Source organism: Sebastes umbrosus, chromosome 20 (genome assembly GCF_015220745.1).
Source record: "Sebastes umbrosus isolate fSebUmb1 chromosome 20, fSebUmb1.pri, whole genome shotgun sequence".
Classification (NCBI taxonomy): domain Eukaryota; kingdom Metazoa; phylum Chordata; class Actinopteri; order Perciformes; family Sebastidae; genus Sebastes; species Sebastes umbrosus.
In genome coordinates this window covers 6,635,448-6,655,584 of record NC_051288.1, presented here as the reverse complement: position 1 = coordinate 6,655,584, position 20,137 = coordinate 6,635,448, and the positions used below count along the sequence as shown (strand labels likewise).

Here is a 20,137-nt window from a genome sequence, read left to right as displayed (position 1 = left end):
CATCAAACTCCATATCGCACCCTTAAAGAATCACTGGGCTGCTAATCTCAGTCCTCTCTTATAGCGGCTCATATCTGATTCCATTTCTGTAATTGAAGGGAGGCCTCATGCCCTCTCCCCCTTCGGGCTCACACTTGACTGACAGATTTCCATTCCACAAGTGGTATTCAAAGAGGCTCCTACGAAAATGATTGGAAACCCGTCCGGAGATAAACAGCACAGGAGCCTGGGATTCCAGGAGGCAAGCTGCCAGTCCAGTGATGGAACGTTGCACACAAGCATGTGAACAATGTGTGTGAGGGAAGAGGGAAAGACCAAATATCGGCAAAACAAAACCAAAATGCCAGCGGTGGCTCTTTTTAGAAGTCACCTTTGTGCGAGCTCCGCTAATCTTGAGCAACATAAATGGACTTGGCTTTGCTTTTCTTCTCCTTCCCCACACAGTCTGGTGCTCTCGCTGCCCGTTGACCCCATGAGAAATAGAACCAAGTCTAAGATCAACACCATTTTCCCAACTCCCTCCAATCGCCTCTTTTTTTCACCCTTTTCTTTAATTGCCTCTGCCACTTTCCCAATGGTCTACCGTCCAGCTGATAAGCCGCACTTCTGTCAATCAATAGCCATCTCCACTGTCCCCCTGTGCATCTATATAAGGTCACTTTATCGAGTTCTAACTGCAGCCAAGGCAAAAACCAACTAATAAAGGTCCCTAGATGCAGACCAGCAGCTCAGCCCAGAGGAGGACGCAGTACAAACGACCAATTATGGCCCATGTCTAAAGCATTAAGTCAAACAACTACCATAAAACCTTAACCCTTGGAGACCCACAACAGACCTGTTTTTGTCTTTTTTTAGGGGGGTCTTTGGGGGGAGATAGCAGGTCAACAGTAGATGTCACATATTGTAGAAGTAGTGTACATCATCTAAAAGCTGGGAACCTGAAGATTAATTTGAGATGCTCAGCAGTGTGTGTTAAGTATTTCTAGTCATAAATCATAAATAAACAGTAAGTAAATAAATTGTCAAAGTGTATAAGGGTTTAAAACATTATGATTGAAGCACATGGTGGTCATTCCCATGCTCTATTATGTCTCATAAGCTGTTGCAGCAAATTTCAGGTTGATACCATTTGTTACACAGATTCTGTGCTAAATTTAACAATTTTTTATCACTCAAGAAGTGATAAAAATTACCAATAATTCCTCCAAAATACCACATCAAGTCACCAAGACCTTGAGGAACACCATAGAAAAAGCCATGCTGTGATTTGGTATCAAAAGCTTTTGACATTTGGAGATTTCTGCAAGTATTGCATTTTTCGGTGATTAGATGGCGGGCACTCTCGCTCTGGAAACTGGTCGGAAGCCTCCTTATTGTCAATCTACCTAAGAAAGCCATCCATCCTCTGAATGCTCTAGGTCTCTAGTTTGTGGTTGTAAAGTTTCATGAGGCTGTGATTATCCTAGAGGTCACCACAGGTCTATTTTATACAGTGAGGTCAAGTTTAATAAAATGGTCTCACTACAATGAAATGGCTACTATGGGGACTAACATCATCACACAAGAGTCTCAGCTTTACAGTGATACCCAATTTATGAAATTCAAAACACACCATTTTTAGGAAAGGTGAAAATAAGACATTTATACTGCATGCAACAAAACTGCATGTGATTATCATAAAGTGGGCATGTCCGTAAAGGGGAGACTCGTGGTAACCCATAAAACCCATTTTCAGTCACATATCTTGAGGTCAGAGGTCAAGGGACTAGTTTTTCCTCACCAAAATTTAGCCCAACTTTTTATTTAGCCTCCTTCCCGACAAGCTATCATTACAAGGTTGGCACCAATGGATTCCTTAGGTTTTCTAGTTTCATGTGATGTCACTTTAGCTATAAAACTGAATTTGATACAGCCTCTGAAAGAAAGTAAAGTCGGTCAGGATCGCAGGTCTCAGAGGATTAAGGGACGACATGTTCCTACATCGGTACCGGGTCGAAACAGGTTATGCACTGTTGTGTAGTTACAAAAAAGTTGCGATTGAAGTTGACATATTTCTAGAACATATGAATGCGATACCGTTTTGAAAAGCTGAGATCTCCAGCTTTCTGAATCTGTAATCCAAGTGTATGTAGTCCAGACTATGTCTTATTACGAAGTATTTCAACAATAAAGTCTTACAGAAATAAACTTCGTAAATATAAGAATAAGTTGTGATCAAAAGATCCGCTATAATTTCCTCATAATTCTACATTATCATGCCTTAAACGCCCCTCGTATCACAAACACAGCGGGGGAAACAAAGCCGTCACATTTTACAGTCACACTCTGCTCACACTGACACAAATCTATGTTCTTGCCAAAATATTTCACCCAGGCGTACTGACGAGAATGAAACACCCAACAACAACAAAAATCACCCAAGAAGCCACAAGCCTTCTTTTATGGACTTCAGGCTACCACATACCCCCACCTGCTGCTATATTGCAATGTTTAATATGCAGGGCTCACGTAGAAAAAGATTGTTATCGGTGTAAAATTATTAAAAATGTAAAGTTTTATTTAGAACTTGCAAATTATAAACATATATCCTTATACCTCAGCTATCATTTCATCTCCTATAATCTCTTTATATGCAAATGAGTTTCTAAAATGAAGCACTGATTTGGCGCGACATGGGGCGGTGATATCTTAACAACAGTGCTCTGGGCTTTAATGCTAATGCCAGCACGGCGACATGTTCACAATGACAATGTTAACATGCTGATGTTTAGCAGGTATAATGGTTTCCAAGTTTGCCATCTTAGTTTGGTGTGTTTGATGCGTAGCAACCACTTTCGCTAATAGGTACTAAACACAAAATACAGCTGAGGCTAATGGGACAAAATTAAATATTGACCTGCTGGTGGCGTTACAGAAAAGGTCAGAGGACCACCAAACTCATTAGGATACATCGTCTGGCCACCATGGATATTTGTACCAAATTTCATGGCAATCCATCAGTTCCCAAGATATTTTACTAAAAAACAATTATGTCAAACTCCTGGCGGCACTAGGGGTGTTACGAGAACCGATACTTTGCTACCAAGTCAATGCCAAAATTTGGAAAACGTGACAGTACTCATTGTTCTACAGTAGCGCCAGTACATATGGTACAGTAGGTACCATATGTAATGTTACCGGGGATCAGGGCTCGAGACTAACGGCATCCCGTTGTCCCAGGGACGATATAGAAATTCTCTGATAACATTACATAGTCTGTTGTAGTCTGATAACTACATTGTGAACAACAAATCCATGTTGAAATCGGCAGGAGGCGAGCTAGTTAACATTAGCCGTTAGCAGCCATTGGGCACCACATTTGGCTAAATAACGGAGCTAACAACTAATGTTAACGGAGGTTGCATTGAGTTACATTATGATGCGTTCAAGCTCTATAGAGAGGCGAAGTCCAGCCCCTTCCAGTGGACCCCATGGGACCTTATTTCGGAAAAAATATGTACGGTAGTCAGCGGCAAGAGACTAATGTTTTTTTGATCCCATTTGAATTGCGCCATGAATCACACATATGATGTTTGTGAATTTAAAAGATAATTTTGCAAGTCAAGAAAGTCGCAGTTTGTCGTTGGTTTGTCGAAGTATCATTTAGTTTTGTGTGAAACCGCTCAGTGAACGACATCTCTCGTCTCGCACAACATACGTCGACAACACCAGCAAGCTAGCTAGCGCTAGCTAACTTAAGCTTAACGTTATCTTACCTGACGTGTTTTATCCAGCGACTCCTGGTCGTTTTATCAGCTGGAAAGAGAAAGAACGAGCGAGACCCATTGCTGGTGTGATGTACAGTATAGCTTTTGGCTGTGAAGTCTTTCTAATTACATATTTTCACAGTCTTGGACATCACAATTGGACATTAGTACTGGCACTTGCTAATCAGCTTTTAAGAGTATTTATTGCTAATGCTTATTTTTTTTATCTTATTTATTCTTATTCTATTCTTAATCTTGTTGTGTGCTTGTTCTATCTTTTGCTGCTGTAACTCAGAAATTTACCCTCTGGGATTAATAAAGTACCTACCTAACTACCTTCAACAGTTTTACAACAAACTGCGACTTTCATGACTTGCGAAATGTCGTTTTAAATTGAGAAACGTGTGATTCATGGAGCAATTCAAACGGGATAAAAAAAAAAAATTGTCTCTTGCCGTTGACTACCGTACATATTTTTTACCGAAGTAAAGTCCCATGGTGGTCCACCGGAAGGGGCGGGACTTAGCCCCTCTATTCAGTCAGAAATGAGTATTGGGCAAAGGTAAATTATAATGTATCATGATGTGTTTAAATGTAATTGTAAGATTTTGGCGAGGAACTTGAGGCGGATCACCAGGGATTAATAATACATTTGCAAAAAACAGTATGCAAACAGTAATAAAGTCTATAGAATTGATGTTTGTACAAAATTCCATGGCAATCAAGATATTTCAGGGTACACCGAGACAGACTGATCCGAGACCGCGACACTGTCGCCGCTAGACTGGCTAACATGTGTATGACCATAAAGATGTCAAATTCTCTTGCATTTTATAACAAAGCACAAGCAGTTTGCACCTGCGTCTATTTCAGCCCATTCTATGTGCTACAGTAGCCCATAGTTCAGCCTGTATGTTTGACATTACTGTATTTCCACAGCGAAGATAGCAGCTGATCTCCTAGAGAGCAGGGCGGTTCAGATTTACATCTCACATCCTGTTGCCAAAATGGAATATCTTTATATTAAGAGCATTTTCCTTGCCAAAGAATACAACCATTCAGATGTAAAGAGTTTACTTTCCAGAGTGGAAAAGCCTCACAGAGAGCTTTTACTTCATCATAAGACAATAAAAGTCCCAGACTAATGGATGTTTCTGGGTAGGGTGGCAGCACTGTGACAGGGAGATCCACCCACTTACAGTAACATCCCAGGAATACATTAGGTTCTGAATTTGCAAAAACATGTTGTAAAATGTAAGGTATTTAAGGCTTTTAAAATGATTAAAACCTTCCATCACCTTGGCGGTAGACAGCCTGATTGGCTAATAAAAGCATATTGACATACTGGTCTAACCCTAATAAGGTCCTTACTATACGTTATTGGCACTTAGGGACTTCGGGGAAGCAGTGCTTGATTTTCTGATGCATAATGCGTGTTAGTCTCTGTGGGATGCTGGCCTTTCTCAGATAGAGGCATGCAGAGCCCACGCTGCGAAACAGCTGTGCTTCCCGTTTCCACTCACGTACGCCGCTGGGTGTGTGCACCATCGAGCCGACAGCCGGCGGATTGATTCACCTGTCGCCTGAGCAGGTTTGATCCCCGGGGGCGGTCCAGCGGCGACTCGATGGGTGAGACGCCGCGCCGCTCCTCCCCCCCCCCTTCCACCTCCTCACAAACATCCCTTCACTCGTTTCTCTCCCCCGTTCGCCGAGCGATAAAGCAGATTTATAGTTACAGCGGCGAAGCAAAAACTCGCAGAGTGTGTTAACTTTATCTTCAAGGACGCGGAGGCAACGAGGGTTAAAGAGTAATGACTCGACTGTGAACGCGAATTCGACGGGGGGGAAAAAAAGCTCACATTTCGCAGTGATAAGAGAGACTGTAGCTTGGTGACAGTGACTGACAGAGGGAGGAATGAATGTGAGGCATTAAACCTGACTGCTTCAAGGCTAAAGAGACACAAACACACACACAGAAGATATGGGAAGATGCTTACACCAACACACAGAGCACAGTAAGGCTTGGTAGACAGATACGCGTGGGCGTCTGTTGAGTCTTTGTATTTGCATGCATGAATGTTTATACTGTCTATATGTACGTATTTCCTTATACTCTTTAACCGTTATGGTCATCAATTTGTTTTTTTCTGAAACATCCTGTATTTCCTCATATTGCAAAGCCATGGTCGGGGCCATAGATTCTAACTTGCACAAACCTCAGACAGATAAAGGATCAATGAGTCAGGTGAACTACACAAACATATTCAACTTGAAAAGCAATTTCTGAAGAAATTGCATTGTGAATGCTAGATGCTGAAGAGCTGATGCTACGCTGTAATGCTGGCTTAAATGTTGTGAGAAGAAGATGAAGTAGTAGGAATAGTTGGAAAAGTGGGAATGGGTTTAATTTGTATGAATATCATTGAAAAGTTGAATAATACCAATAGTGTATAAAAGATGTGGAATATTTTAAGGTTTTTGAATAGCTGACACTAAACTGCATTACTGGCTTTAATCTGTATGAAGAAGGATACAGAATCAGAATCAAAAGATTATGAATCAGTAAATAAAAGTTGTAATTGCATGAAAAGCAGCTGAAGCCTTATTAATAGTTAGTTCTGAGTTCCCTGTTAAGAAAGTTACCTTCTGTGGCTTTTATTTTGAAAAACTAGGTGAATCCTAGTTTCCTGATAACATGCAAAAAGGGGAATTTTACCAAGCTCCAAACAAAGTTAAATATTTCAAAAAGTACAATTGGGATGAATGAAAGTTGAACAATAGCCAGAATCTACGGAAGATATGGAACATTTTACAGTTTGTTGAATGGAGTTTCTAGGTGAAAGTATGAATGAGCAGTGAAGAGTTGAAAATGTTTAATTTCTGAACATGTCTTCCATTCATTTCAATGGAGAATTGTTGATGAATTATGGTTAATAATTCAGAAAATATGAAAGTTATGAATGAGAAAAGTAATAGCCATCATGTCCTAATTGAGCTGCACGTTTTCATGTTTGAATGGAGTTTCTATGTTGAAAAATGTGGAACGAGTAGCGATGCAAAAAAGTGGTCTGACGACAAATAAAAATAGACTCAGTAGAATAACATATGTAACCCCTCTGCCCCTGCACTCTCTCTGCTACTAGGGGATGGAGAGGGGGGTGGCAGTTTAACAAGCAGCATGCATTTTGGTCATTTTGCTTGCAAGGTGGATGGCAACCCCCCCTCAAATCTCCTACTGACAATAGTGCATGGTGTAATGGTTTTACAAACGCAACTAGTTTGTCAGAAGCAAAAAAAATGTGAAACGCTGCTTACACAGAACTTTGTATCAGAAAGCATTCTAGCTCTGCAATGGCACTGCCCTTCATTTCCTCCTCAGAAAGGGCGGTCAACAAGGTCTTCTTGAAATCGTTTTCTAGTTATAGTATGTCAAAAGGGGAAAAAAACATTCGCCATGCTCTTTTTATCATAGTGAACACCTTCCCACGACACAGAAATTAGATGTTTTCTTGGCTTCACAAGGGAGGAAGAGGCGAGGTGGAGGAGACATTCTGGGCTTTTCTTTTTGATTTCACTCCCCCGGTGGCACGACGGGCCTCTTCATGCAGGCGTTTTTACAGTTGCCCTGACACTGCTTGGTCAGTTACAGGAGATGAGGGTAGGCTGACTAACAAAGTTAAAGAATATGGGGTTTGTTATACGACTTTTTCAGATTGTGGGAGTTAAAAAGAGATGGGATGTTTTCTATCCAAACTTTGGAGTGTGCTCCCATGTCTCAGTTTGCAGCTGATCTGCAAACTGCTGAAAGACTTATTTTATGAGTCACTCTACATAACAGTTTTATTTTCGATCTGTTCCACCGTAGCAAAACGGACAAGTTGAGGATATTGTTTTATCACAGCTGGCAGTCTAAAAAGAGCAAACAAATTGAAAGGAAATTAATTTAGATTTCAACATTTGTCCCAAGATTTCAGCTGTGCTCTTCAGCAGCTCTTTTATGTCCACTTAACATTTTATTAATTCGCTTTCTGTTTCTCTCTCTCCCTCTTCCGTCAGCTGCCAAGTACAACGGTGAAGTCTACAACAAGCGCCGGCTGATGGTGGAGCTGCCAACGAAGGGCGGGCTTCCTCTCCAGCCAATGGGCAACTCCAGATCCTCCATGGGCAACATGTCGTCGATGACTCCTCCGATGACTTCCAACCCCATGGCTTCGAACCAAATGGCCTCCAATCCCATGAACCCCAGCATCACCCAGATGACCTCCATGGCCCCAATGACATCTATGATGCCCATGACCTCCATGACACCCATGACTTCCCTCACCCAGATGACCTCCATGAACCATATGACCTCCATGACCCCTATGACCTCCATGGCCCCTATGACTTCCATGACCCCTATGACCTCCCTTGGTCCACTGACTCCTGAGCCAGTGGCCACCTATGTCACAGAGATGCCCAGCATCTCTTCCATTTCAACCCTCCCGACGGAACGGCACATAGCCGGCGTTGGAGGACTAGGGGGACTCAAGCTGAATGGCCAGAAACCCAAAGGCAGCCATGGCCACGTGGGCCACAGCTCTCACAGCTCTCACACTCACAGTCATGGTCACAGCCACAGTAGCAAGCCGCCAGGACTCGGGGCTACCTCCCTGGCACACATGGCGGGGACCATGCCAGGTGGCATGTCCCTGGGTATCTCCAGGGCCGCCGAGACCGCCATTGGCCACGGCTCAGCTACAATGGGCCGCCCAATGGCATACAGCTCCAACACAATCGCGGCTGGGCATACGATGGGGCTGGGGCTGAAGGCCTGGGATGGGACTGAGACGGTGGGCCGGAGGAAGACCTACGGCCACAAGAGGCCTCAGTGCACCGTGCTCGAGCCCAACCAGCTACACAGCACCAGAGGCCAAAGCCACAGCCAACACTTCCTCCCCACACAGCCCTACTTTGTGACCAACAGCAAGACAGAGGTGACTGTGTGAGAGAGGAAGAAAAGGAGAAAAACGAGGGGGAAAAGGATGCATGTGGAGTGGCGGCACAAGTAATCTCTTGAGTGGAGACGCCAACCCCAGTGTTGGTCAAAGGCGCAGATCTATGTGTGTGTTTGTGTGGCTCGTCGGTATACTGGTGAATGTGGTGGGACAGTAACACTGTGTCCGAGTGGTCCTCGTTTCACAAACCGAGTTCACCAATCAAATCACTGAACGGACCTTTGTTGTCAAACACATGGCGTCCAAGTTGGTGGCATCTGTAACCATAACTTCAACGAGCCTGGGATGTGTGTACACTTATGGTGATATTAGAGTGTTGTCTCACAGCTAATATCTTCTCGGTAATGATACCAATATCTGAGCATTACCAGTGCAACACACGGATGATAAAGTGGGATACTGCTGATAATAAAATGGATTGGCTTTACGAACCAAACCTGAGAAGCAATATAAGGGATTAAGTGTAATGCACCAGAGCATCGTGGGAAAGAAGGAAACACAGCAAGTTTACCCACAAAACTCGCAACAACTGTTCTGCTCATCTGCCCAATAAAGCGTTGAATGGTTTGGAAGAACATTCCCTTATGATCCCGACTTCCCCAAATCTCCTGAGGGCTTTGAAACAGACACACATGATGAGGGCGCTGGGCTTTGGACTGCCGACATGCAGGGCTTTGTACTGTGGCTATTCAGAAGCGCCTTCATGAGATCTGCAGCTGAAGGTCGCCCCTTTTTTTTCCACAAGGCTCCAGCATAGAGAATGGAGGCTGTCGTATACTGGCATTGTTCTGTTCTGATCTCGTCTGCGTGGCGACAGCTGGCCCAGAGGAGGGATAAGGAGGCGGGGAGGCAGCATCTGGATGATGCTGCGGCTAGCAGAGGCTCCATGGAGCGCGATTCTCGTACACTCACACAAACACATTCATGCACACGCAGACACATATTTCCACACAAACAAACAGAAACATATACTGTAGAAATACCGCACACCAGGGTTTGACCAAAATGGCTTTTAAAGAATGACACCAATAATTTTACAATTAAGTCACAGATGGCTGATATTTAGTTTAATTTACATATTTGTTATCTTTAAATTTGACAGTTTGCAATTAAAAAACTCGGTTCAGTGCTTCCCCAAGATTATGTTCTTATCGGTGAATTTAGACGGTCACAGTACTCTTGAATTAAACTTGAGAAAAATGTAACTTTCAGAAATGGCAGCTAAGTCAGAATGACCCATCTTATCTATTCAAGGACAGGGTACAGTTTTAGATACATAAATACTTTTGAATGAAAATGATTAAAGTTGCACAATTAAAAGGGATAGTTTTGGGAAATACCACTTATGTCTGCATGTTAAATATGAAGCTAGAGCCAGCAGTAAGTTAGCTGAGCTCTAGCTTAGCTCAAAGACTGGAAACAGGGTGAAACAGCTAGCCTGGTTCTGTCCAATAGTACAATAACAAAATCTGCGTATACACGCATCGCAAAAGCTCACTAATTTATACGTTATATCAAGTTTTTTATCCAAACAAAAATCAAACTGTAAAAAAGATACTTTGTGGTTTTTGTGCCAGACTATTTCTCTACAGGACACAGTAACTTCATCATATTGTCACTGTAAGGCCGTCAGGCAACAAAGTGTTTAACTATTTCTTTAAAAGAATAAATAAATTGTGCAAAAAAAACAAAGTAGTTTTAATGTAGCTGTGGTCAGGAATTGCCTAGATCATTCTGGAAGTGGACAAAATGACCTATTGACCATTTTACAACCGACGTCATGATTAAGTCACAGTGTTAGCTGGAGGCAAAACAGAGGTAACGATGCATCACCTCAGAGTAGTGGGCTACAGTTACACATTGAAAATGTCATCTGGCTGGGTTGTTGGGTGCCAGAATCAATATCGCATACATTTCAGATGACAAACTGTGATTGGAGGCTCTAGCAAGCTGCAATATTGGCGAAGCCTTTCAGAGATATAGATAAAACATTGCTGATAGTTTAGCTCAGCCTTCTGCTAACCGTAATTAGCCATCATGGCGGCTGCACCGCAGCGGTGAGCTCACGTAGGAGGCCAAACTATTAAAGAGATGGACAGAAAAGGTTGCTAATAGACTAAACTATTGGACAGATGGAGAGAAAATGTTGCTAATAGTTTAGCCTTCTGCTAACCACTGCCATGAGCCTTTGGCTGCCGTTAGCATTAGCTAAACTATTAGCTATATTTTCTCCCCAACTCTGAAACGCTTCGCAGCCATTGTAAAACTCTCTTTTTGATTAGTCCGCCATACTAAAAGTTGCGGTCCCTGAGAGTGAGTGACACACATCTCTATAGCCATATGTTAAAAAACAAGCCAACTAAACTTGCTAGCCAGCTTTAGCTAACGGGTTGTGAAAATCATTCTGCCTCCAGCTACGCTCCGCCACAGAAATAGGTCATCACGTTTAACAAACAGAAAAAGGGTCTATTAAATGAAAAATATGTTATATGTAGGCTACATGTAGGCTACGTATTAGTTTAAGGCAAACACAGACAGCACACATACAATATGGGTCTATTGAGCAATTATATGCCTAACAACATATTTCAGTAGGTGGACCGAATGTAAGCTTTATTGGCTTTTCAACATTTTATTTCTGCACAGATGTTGCATAGGATGTTATACTTCTCTCTAGTTTTCGACAAAAGCGAGAAACTACTGTGAAAAGTGGGTGTAACAGGAGTAAAAATACCACACTTTTTTAAGCTGGTATTAGAAGACACTGCCACAAGAAGACTTGATTAGATCACTCACTGTACTTGAGCTCTAGCTGGAAAAAAAAACACATCACAAACTGCTGAAAAAAAAAATCTATCTGGGTTACATGACTCAAACATAAAAATAAATCCTTAAGTCTGACAAATAGGCCAAATCTTCTACGGGCTTCTCGGAGCCTGTTTTTTTGCTTGTTTTGTAATGATGTGAGATTTATTAGCAGCTGCAGCCACGGTTATCATTTCGACCTTGTTATCTAAAGTGCTGCTTCCACCTCTAAGACCCCTCTTTACACTTGCGATTAAGATGCATTTTGAAGCGATCGGGTCGTAATCAAGACATTAAAATAGAAAAAGGAGACACGGTGAGGATGGATTATGATTGGATTGCTTAAACCATCTCTGTAGAGAGTAGATCCAACCAAAGCACAAGCAAAAGGGTGTAAATTGACAATTTTAAAACATGTAGATGTAAGAGAGGTGCACATGACAATCTGTTGATGAATTAAGACACTGGATTTCAGTGTGACACATTTCATCGGAAGCTCCAGCAGAGCCAGAGAGTCACTTTGAGTACACTGTGTATCCAGACATGTAGATCTGAGGTACAAACGGGGTCTAATACTACAGCTTCTGAATGAAAAGATGAAAACAGACGAGCCAGTTGGTGCGTAAGGTAAAGGGGGTCTACAGGAAGGGGATGTTTTTTTTGCCTCATGCTGTGGAACCCCCCGCTGCCTCGAGTGGTCACATGACTTGGAAACCTGAGACCAAATTGAAAGCATGGAACAGGATTTCAAGAAGTCATCAGAGCATTAAAAACACACCCACACCTTACACGTGCACACAAACACATTACAGGGTGGACTCTGCTTTCCCTCCGCTCCCACAGTGCCGAGCGGCAGGCGTCATCGCAGCAGGGAGACAAAAAAAGAATCAGCACTGTTACCGCGCCTGTTGTATATGAAAGACTGTGAAACTCCAGACCATGGCCCCTTTGTAGCGATAACTTATTATGCTTTTTATATATATAGATATACATAGCCTCGCTCTCTTAATCTCTTTCTTTTCTTCACTTCTTTTCACCCCCTTTTTTTCCTCCTTCTTTTGCTCCCTCCATGTCTGAATGGAGAAATATCCGCGAGAAACAAACACGGGGCTGTGATGAATCTTTTCTGTGATAGTGGAGTACAGTCATGATGAGACAGTGAATAATAATAATTTGCCCCCCACCTTGAAAAGGCATGATTGGTTTTCCCCCCAGTGTGCATTGTGTTCCAGCAGGAAATATAAGTGATTGATTCTGTGTGCCAAAAAATGTAATTCATTTTGCAATTTTGTACCACTGTGTGTCCTCTTGAACACTGCGCACATTTCACTCTTTATAACTACTTTTTCTACGTGTGTGTGTGTGTGTGTGTGAATCCAACTTTGGCATATTGTCTCTGAAGAAGTCAAAACTCAAACAAACAAGACAAACAAAAATGCATCGCATATAAATGGAGATCACAATCCCCATAAACCTGTTTGCTTCCCTTGAGAATCCTTTTGCAAATTTTGTTTTGTTTTTTTCCTCCACCTTGTATTCATGTCCTCCTCTTCTTGCCAGCTGGTGGTTTTGTTTGCGACAGAGTTGAGAAGCAGGTCAATGTCTGCTCAGGATGTGCATTATCGGACCCAATTGACTTAATCCAGCAAGGCGGAAATGTGGAAATATGAACCCTCCTTGCCATCACGTACTGTTCCGTCCTTAAAGCCCATTCAGCTCTGCAAAAGCAGCCACTGGAACAATTGGTAAGCGGGTGGGGGCAGTTGGTAAACAAAACAAACCAAAAAAAAAATTCATCCCTCACGGTAACAGCCAAAATAAACCCGATAGAAAGCGGGGAATTGGTTGCGCTGGCTGGGCCGCGGTTGATAGGGTCAGGGCCACAGATGAGTGGGTTCAGGAGGCAGTCATGTCTGACATTTTTCATCAGACGAGTCAGTCGGACAAAAAATGCCACAGCAGAGACTAAAGGACACAGGTAGTCTACAGGCTCAATGCAGCCGGCTCTAACAGAGCCAGTAGGAGCTCTGGAACAGCCAATGTTCGTCATTTATTGTGACATTCTCGGTTTTCTACGTTTTGACAACATCATTTGGTGATAAAATGTTGTGCTAATTATCGGTACTGGCTCAACATACTGTGATAAGTTTATTCAGTGGCTAATAAACAACTGTAAATACAACAAGGTCCAAAGAAGATGAGGTAGTTTTGCAGTATTCCTTCTCATTTTGGAGTGCTTATGTAATTTGAAGGACAATTTTATAGAGATGGTTTCTTTATTGTTTCTGAGACAGATATCCTTATTTCCAGCAGGAGAGCAGCATAACCTATCATGAATAGATAGGGTATATGAATGACTTCTATATGGTATCATATACGAAATACATCTATGATTAACTGATTTTACAATGGCCCGGTCACACCACCATTTTAAACTGCAAAATCAGTTCATTTCAATGGCAATGCTGTGATTGGTGGATTCGCTCATGGAGACAAAGTAAATCCATCAATGTAAAGGCTCATACACCGGTCGTAGGTATACCTACGAAAAGTAATGCACTTTAATTCATATAAATAATCCCACGAAATTCGTACGTAATCCATGTAATCGTGAATCGGGAAGTATGAAGAGCAAAAAAAACGCGTCGTAGGGAGTAAGTTAGGGTAGGTCGGTGGGTGAAAAAAAAACGGACTTTCGCCCAGAGGACATTGATTTATTTGTCATGTAACTTGTGCTATGCCACTTCCGTAACCCTAACGTTGATTTGTCAAGTAACTTCTGCACTTAAATTACGTCAGTTCTGTATTGATTTTAACCCAAACGTTGACTTATTTGTCATGTAACGTCCGCACTTAAGTTACACTACCTCCGTAGTGGTATTAACCAAAATGTTGACTTATTTGTCACGTAACTTCCGCACTTAAGTAACGCCACTTCCGTAGTTATTTAATCCAAACCATGACCTTTATCTAAACCTAAGTAGTTTTGTTGCCTAAACCTAACCAATTCAATTTATTTCAAGTGTAGTTGTTTTAACCCAACCACAATCTTTTCCTAAACCTAACTAAGCTGTTTCCTGTGAAGATGGAAGTTTATTTTAAAAAGACTGCATGCATGTAACGAGCGGAAATTGACACGTGTTGCTGGGCATTCGTCGCATGTGCTGGACATAAGTAGGAACTCACAAAAAATGAGGAATAACGTTTGCGTAAGATATCATACAAACTGTTGTATGAGGATACGTTGATCCATGCAAATGTATCGTGTTGAGTTTGGTGAATTTTGAAATGTGAATTTTCGCTGTCGACCAATAGCAAGCCCTCAAAGCCGGAGAGTCCGAAAAGGACAAAGCGCCGTTTGCGCCATTCACTTTTATTTAACCTTAAGTATAAACCGTTCAACAAAAGAGGCCTGGTTTTCAGACAGCTTGGGGCTGCTGGTACAAATAAGTCTTTAAGTAGCTTGGAGAGCCACTACGCTACTACAGGTCTAGAACCCCATATTTCGCGAAGATACGTGGATGACTTTCACAGTTGGTGTGACCAGGCCTTTAGTGAAACTAGTCAATCAGAAAGTCCCTCACCCAGCTGGCCACTCTGTAGTAACTGACACCCTGCAGTATAGTGTCAGTGATCCCTTTCACCTCTGAGTGTCTTACTACCTACCGTGACACTGCCAAATGAGTTCCAGAATTAGGGATGACCACTCAGTGTGAACTCATTGCTCCAAATCATTCAGGTCCTGATTGCCCCTGAAGGTGCACTGCCTGCCACAGCTCAACGCTTTTTTTCTCTGTATTATTCTTTTTTCTTGCTGCCTGAATGGAAGTAAAATGGAGGTGCAATTGGCCTAATTATAGGAATCAAGACCCAAGTTAGAGGGTGCCGCGGTTCACCGGCACATTGATCACCAACAGAGGCAGGAGCAGGAATCAGGCCAGTCGAGCATGCATGATAACTTCATACCTGAAGTTATGTAGTGTTAATGCTGGATCTGCTTTGGCCTTGTGACCTGGAGTTAATAACTATTATTATATTCTGTGTTTTTTTTTTTAAGAATGCAATATTTGACTCAATTTACACCCATCTTATCAATATTAATCAAAGTGAGACCTATCTATCTAGTCACTTTATTTAATTAAAGTAAGTAAAGTAAGAAAAGTAAAAAAGATTCTGTCAAGGACATTCCAAACTAAGTGACAAATTGAAACAAAAAAACTGCAGTGAGCGCTGCGTTCAGCCTTGTATGTTTTGTCCCACTTTGCTATGAAGCATTGCACACCAGCTACCTTGGTAACACAAGCTACCTAGCTTGAGCTACGTGCAGTTTGTTTATGTCACACTACAGGATTGTTTTTACTATATATTTTTCTGCATGATCTACCTTTTCTTTTATCATGGTCCAGACTGCTACACTGTGTCCCTTGCTACTGCTGACCCCTCCCCACTGCCATATGTGCCCTCCAATTAGGGCCGTGTATTGGCAAGAAACTGGCAATACGATACGTATCACGATACGGGGGTTGCGATTCAATATATTGCGATGTATTGCGATACTGTAAGCATGGCGATATATTGCGATTTTTTAAAATCTATTTTTAGGAAAACTGTCATAGTATAAAAAACACACCACCGTATGCATATAATCTCAGTAAAAAAAAAACTTTTTTATGCAATCAGAACATCTGCATTTGCATTCATCACAGTCCCTGTTACATGCAACATCATAGCATTTCTTTGAGAGGACGCATATCTTTGCAAATGAAATAAAGTAAGTTAATCTTTGCATGTAAACTATTAAAAATCGATTGGCTTTTTGAGAATCGATACAGTATCACAATACTAATATTGCAATACTCAATATTTTCTTTCACCCCTACCTCCAACACACTACTTTTCACCAATTGTGAAGAGCTTTACCGAAACTACTTACCAAGATCCCATCCCCCCTTTGCATAGGTGCACCAACCAACCAATAAGCGCAACGACAATGATCCCCGACTGGCTTCCCACCTGCAAAACACTGCCAATCGTGCTCTGCCCGGGGTCGAACACAGGTCCTCAGCAACAGAACTTTTCAGCCTTGCATCGCCTGAGCCACCTGCCTCTCATAGCCATGTAGCCACCACTGTGCTCATTTTTTATGTGCTCTTCTCTTAGGGCGTATTCACACCTGCCTTGTTTAGTTCCGTTGAATCGAACCCTGGAGCGTTTACCCTCTTGGTGCGGTTCGTTTGGGCAGGTGTGAACACAGCAATCACACTCGGGTGCGTACCAAAAAAAAGCGAACCGAGACCTCCTCGAAGGGGTGGTCTCGGTTCGCTTCCAAACGAACTGCGGTACGCTTCGGTACGCTTCGTTTGTGGTGAGAACATGATCCGACCTCGATCCGGCCCAACTGGAGAAAGCATTTCGCCTTTTCGGATTAAACCAGCTCCGGTAACAAGCTGCGCTGTGCATGTCAACACCAGACACCAGAAAAAATTACTATAAAAGAGCCTGCGCTTGCCCTCGCTATTCACATTAGTACTAAACAGGTGTAACGTCAGGCTGTGTTGAAGACCACGGGCATACCTGATGGATCTTCGGAAATATTTTCGGCCGATTGGCATGTCCCAGTTTAGGATGGTTAATGCACGACTCCTCCTCCGGCGACTCCAGTGCATCAATACATTGTTTTCCAGTCGCGCCTCATTTTCAAACTGTATCGATTGCCTTGAGTGGAAAATTGCTACGAGGTAAAAGAAAAAAAAAGATGACCGGGGCCAAGATCAAGCCGTGTAGTTGTCCCTCCATTGTTGCGTTCTGGAAGTCTGCTCTTCTTTGTTTACTTCCAGGAGTTTGCCAGCGTGGAAATTCTGATCAATTAGAGAGCAGCTTCTTTGCGCACCAACATTTTGGTCCGCTTGTAAACGCTGCCATGTGAACACAAACCAGACTCGAGGCAATATGCAACATGATAACAATTTGGTCCCTGATTCGGACCAGAGCGAACGAACTACAGGTGTGAAAACGCCCTTACTGCAGTGTTTTGAGTCTGTCTGGATTCACGTCAAAAAGCAAAGAGCAACAGTGGCAGATGAGCGAGAGAGATTTTAATGAAATGTCTTGAAACAAGACAGAGAAAAAAAGCTGCTGAACTCACCTACCTACCTACAAAATACACATTAACAAGTACCAGCAATGGCAGAACTAGAGAATTACAAAAGCTTATACTTCCACTAGCCCACACAAGCCTCACTGAGAGGCAGAAAGTGGCAGGTGAGTGTGAATGGAATATATAAAAATTGGGATTGTGGTCCTCTCTAGCTTTAGCAGAGAGAGAAAGGGAGGCTTATTAATACAAAATAAAGCAACCCCCATTAGACAAGTTGTGCTGAAATCAAGCCTCTCTTGTTCAGCAGAGCAGACAGGCAGCAGTCGGGAGAAAACCACACAGCGGTATATCTACAAGGAATATTCAATAAGAGGCAGAAAAAAAAGGAGCTGTACTGGGACCAGTGGCCTGAGGGGGCTTTACGAGTTCTCACTGTGGTCTTTAATCACCGAAACCCGGAGTGGGGAAGAGCTTTGGTGCTGCGACGGGGACTCGAGTCCACAGTGGCACACAAAGACAGAAAAGGGACTTAATGTCAACACTTGATTGGGAGGAAGCTTTGAATTATTGATGTTGCAAAAAACGTTGGCGGTGGCGCGGCACGTGAGGGCTAACAGCTCCATTTGTGAATCAGAGATGACTGTTGGCTCACACACACACATTTTATGTTGTATTGTTTTGATCATTAATGCAGAGTATATTCACAATCAATCACTGATTCCTCCAGACAAATTGGCCATTACTAACGAACATGCACTGGAACATATTTGTCAGCTCCTGTCGGGCTGAGTATTTGCTTACACTGTGTATCCCGTTTAAGCTGAAGACGTGAAGCATGGCTTGTTCTTGATGTCAGACTGAATCAGGACAATGCAGTTGTCTGTAAATATTCATTTCTTGGTGGGGAGGTATAGTGAAGAAAGTCTCTGTTTTTTCCACCCTTAAATCACAGCAGATAAAATGCAGAATACTCTCTTCATTAAAGAAAAGAAAGAGCAGCGTTCTCAAGATCAGAAAGTGGGATATGTACAGTACATCTGGGATGACACTAAAGGGCTCAAACACCAGGTTTTCCTCCACTCTTTTCTTTTCTATCCTTTACCGTCGCTGTTTGCTGGACTCCGTAGCGTTGTAAACCATTTACAGCCTACAAGGAGCGGCATCTGTATGATCAAAAAAAATATATATCGGTATATTATCAAAGGGGTTTTTCTCGTCAGCTATGTTTACGACTTTGTATAGCATCAGTCTTTATGCGCAATGTTTTCACCAATCTGGAGCTTTCTGCACACGGGAGACAGAGGAGATGCAGTGTTTGTTGTCCAGTAATGCTCCACATCTGTTTTAAAAAGGTTTTTTTGCTCCTATGGTGTGCTTTATATGTATGATTTTTTTTTTTTTTTTTTTAATTATCATAAACCTATATTAAATATACTTGCTGTTAGAATAAACGGAAGGTTGTCAATCACGGCGGATGTGAGAAAAAAAAAAAATCCTCGGGTTATTGACCTCTGCTAGGGATTTTCCATTACCTTTTGAAGAATCAATAAGCTATTTGCGATATGACTACTATCCATTAGCGAGCATATCCTTTTATAGAACCACTCATTGATTAACTCATTTTCGGTGTTAATCATGCATTACATACAAAGTTATACGAGAATCCAATTTTCTATTTTTGATGTCCGGACCAGTTTGTGGTATTTATGCATATGTGTATATGGATACATAATATGGCCCCCCGACACTGCATTTATGAGTGACTAGTAAAGCATATTTTCTATGGTAGAGCCCATCTCCCACTATTGTTTGCACAGTAGCTTATATTATGCACCGTGATGCCCCATTGTCCTTTTACTGTTTACTGACTTTATAATTTGTGACATTAAGTTATGAAAAAGCTGTATTTTGGTACTATTCAGATATTGTTAGAAAAAGAGATATAGCAGACGTTTTGTCCCAGAAATATATTACCATAGTGTTTCTATGAATTTGTCTGTTTTCCTTATTTTGGGGAGGGGTGACAGGGATATTTTTCTGTTCTTCTTTTGTTGATGATTTGCCATCTGACAGTATATCACCATTGTTCTATATACGACTTTCTTACGTGGCAATAAAAGATGACTTATGTAAAAAAAAAAAAAAAAATTGCTCCTCTCTTTGCCGTCCTTTCGTGTCTCTTTTATTCTCTGTTGTTTCTTTGTCCCTTTGTCCTCAGCAAATCCGCAATCCTTCAGCTCTTCTTTATTCCCCTCTCCTTTTTCCTCTACGTATCTCCCCTCCCACTTTCCTCCTCTCTGTTTCCCTTGGCTCTCTACTTCCAAGCAAACATTTGATGTTAAATAGACGTTGTTAGTGCAGATTGGACTAACTTCGTAAACACATTTATATATAGCAGCAAAGGAAATGCTGAGAGGACGTTCATAGTCAGCTGCTTCCTGCTTTGTTTTTTTGAGGTTGACACCTGAATGTCTTACAGATGTCAATTCAAA

The 20,137-nt window shown here is 42.1% G+C and overlaps 1 protein-coding gene across 1 annotated transcript in view; it reads left to right on the top strand.

The window, feature by feature from the left end:
* The window catches only part of shisa9a (shisa family member 9a), a 72,548-nt gene extending 52,755 nt beyond the window's left edge, over positions 1–19,793 (top strand). The window contains exon 4 of the mRNA XM_037755330.1: positions 7,803–19,793. Coding sequence (XP_037611258.1) covers positions 7,803–8,734 — 932 coding nt within the window. The 3' untranslated portion in view covers positions 8,735–19,793. The remainder of the gene's footprint in view (positions 1–7,802) is intronic.
* The last annotated feature ends 344 nt before the right edge of the window (positions 19,794–20,137 follow it).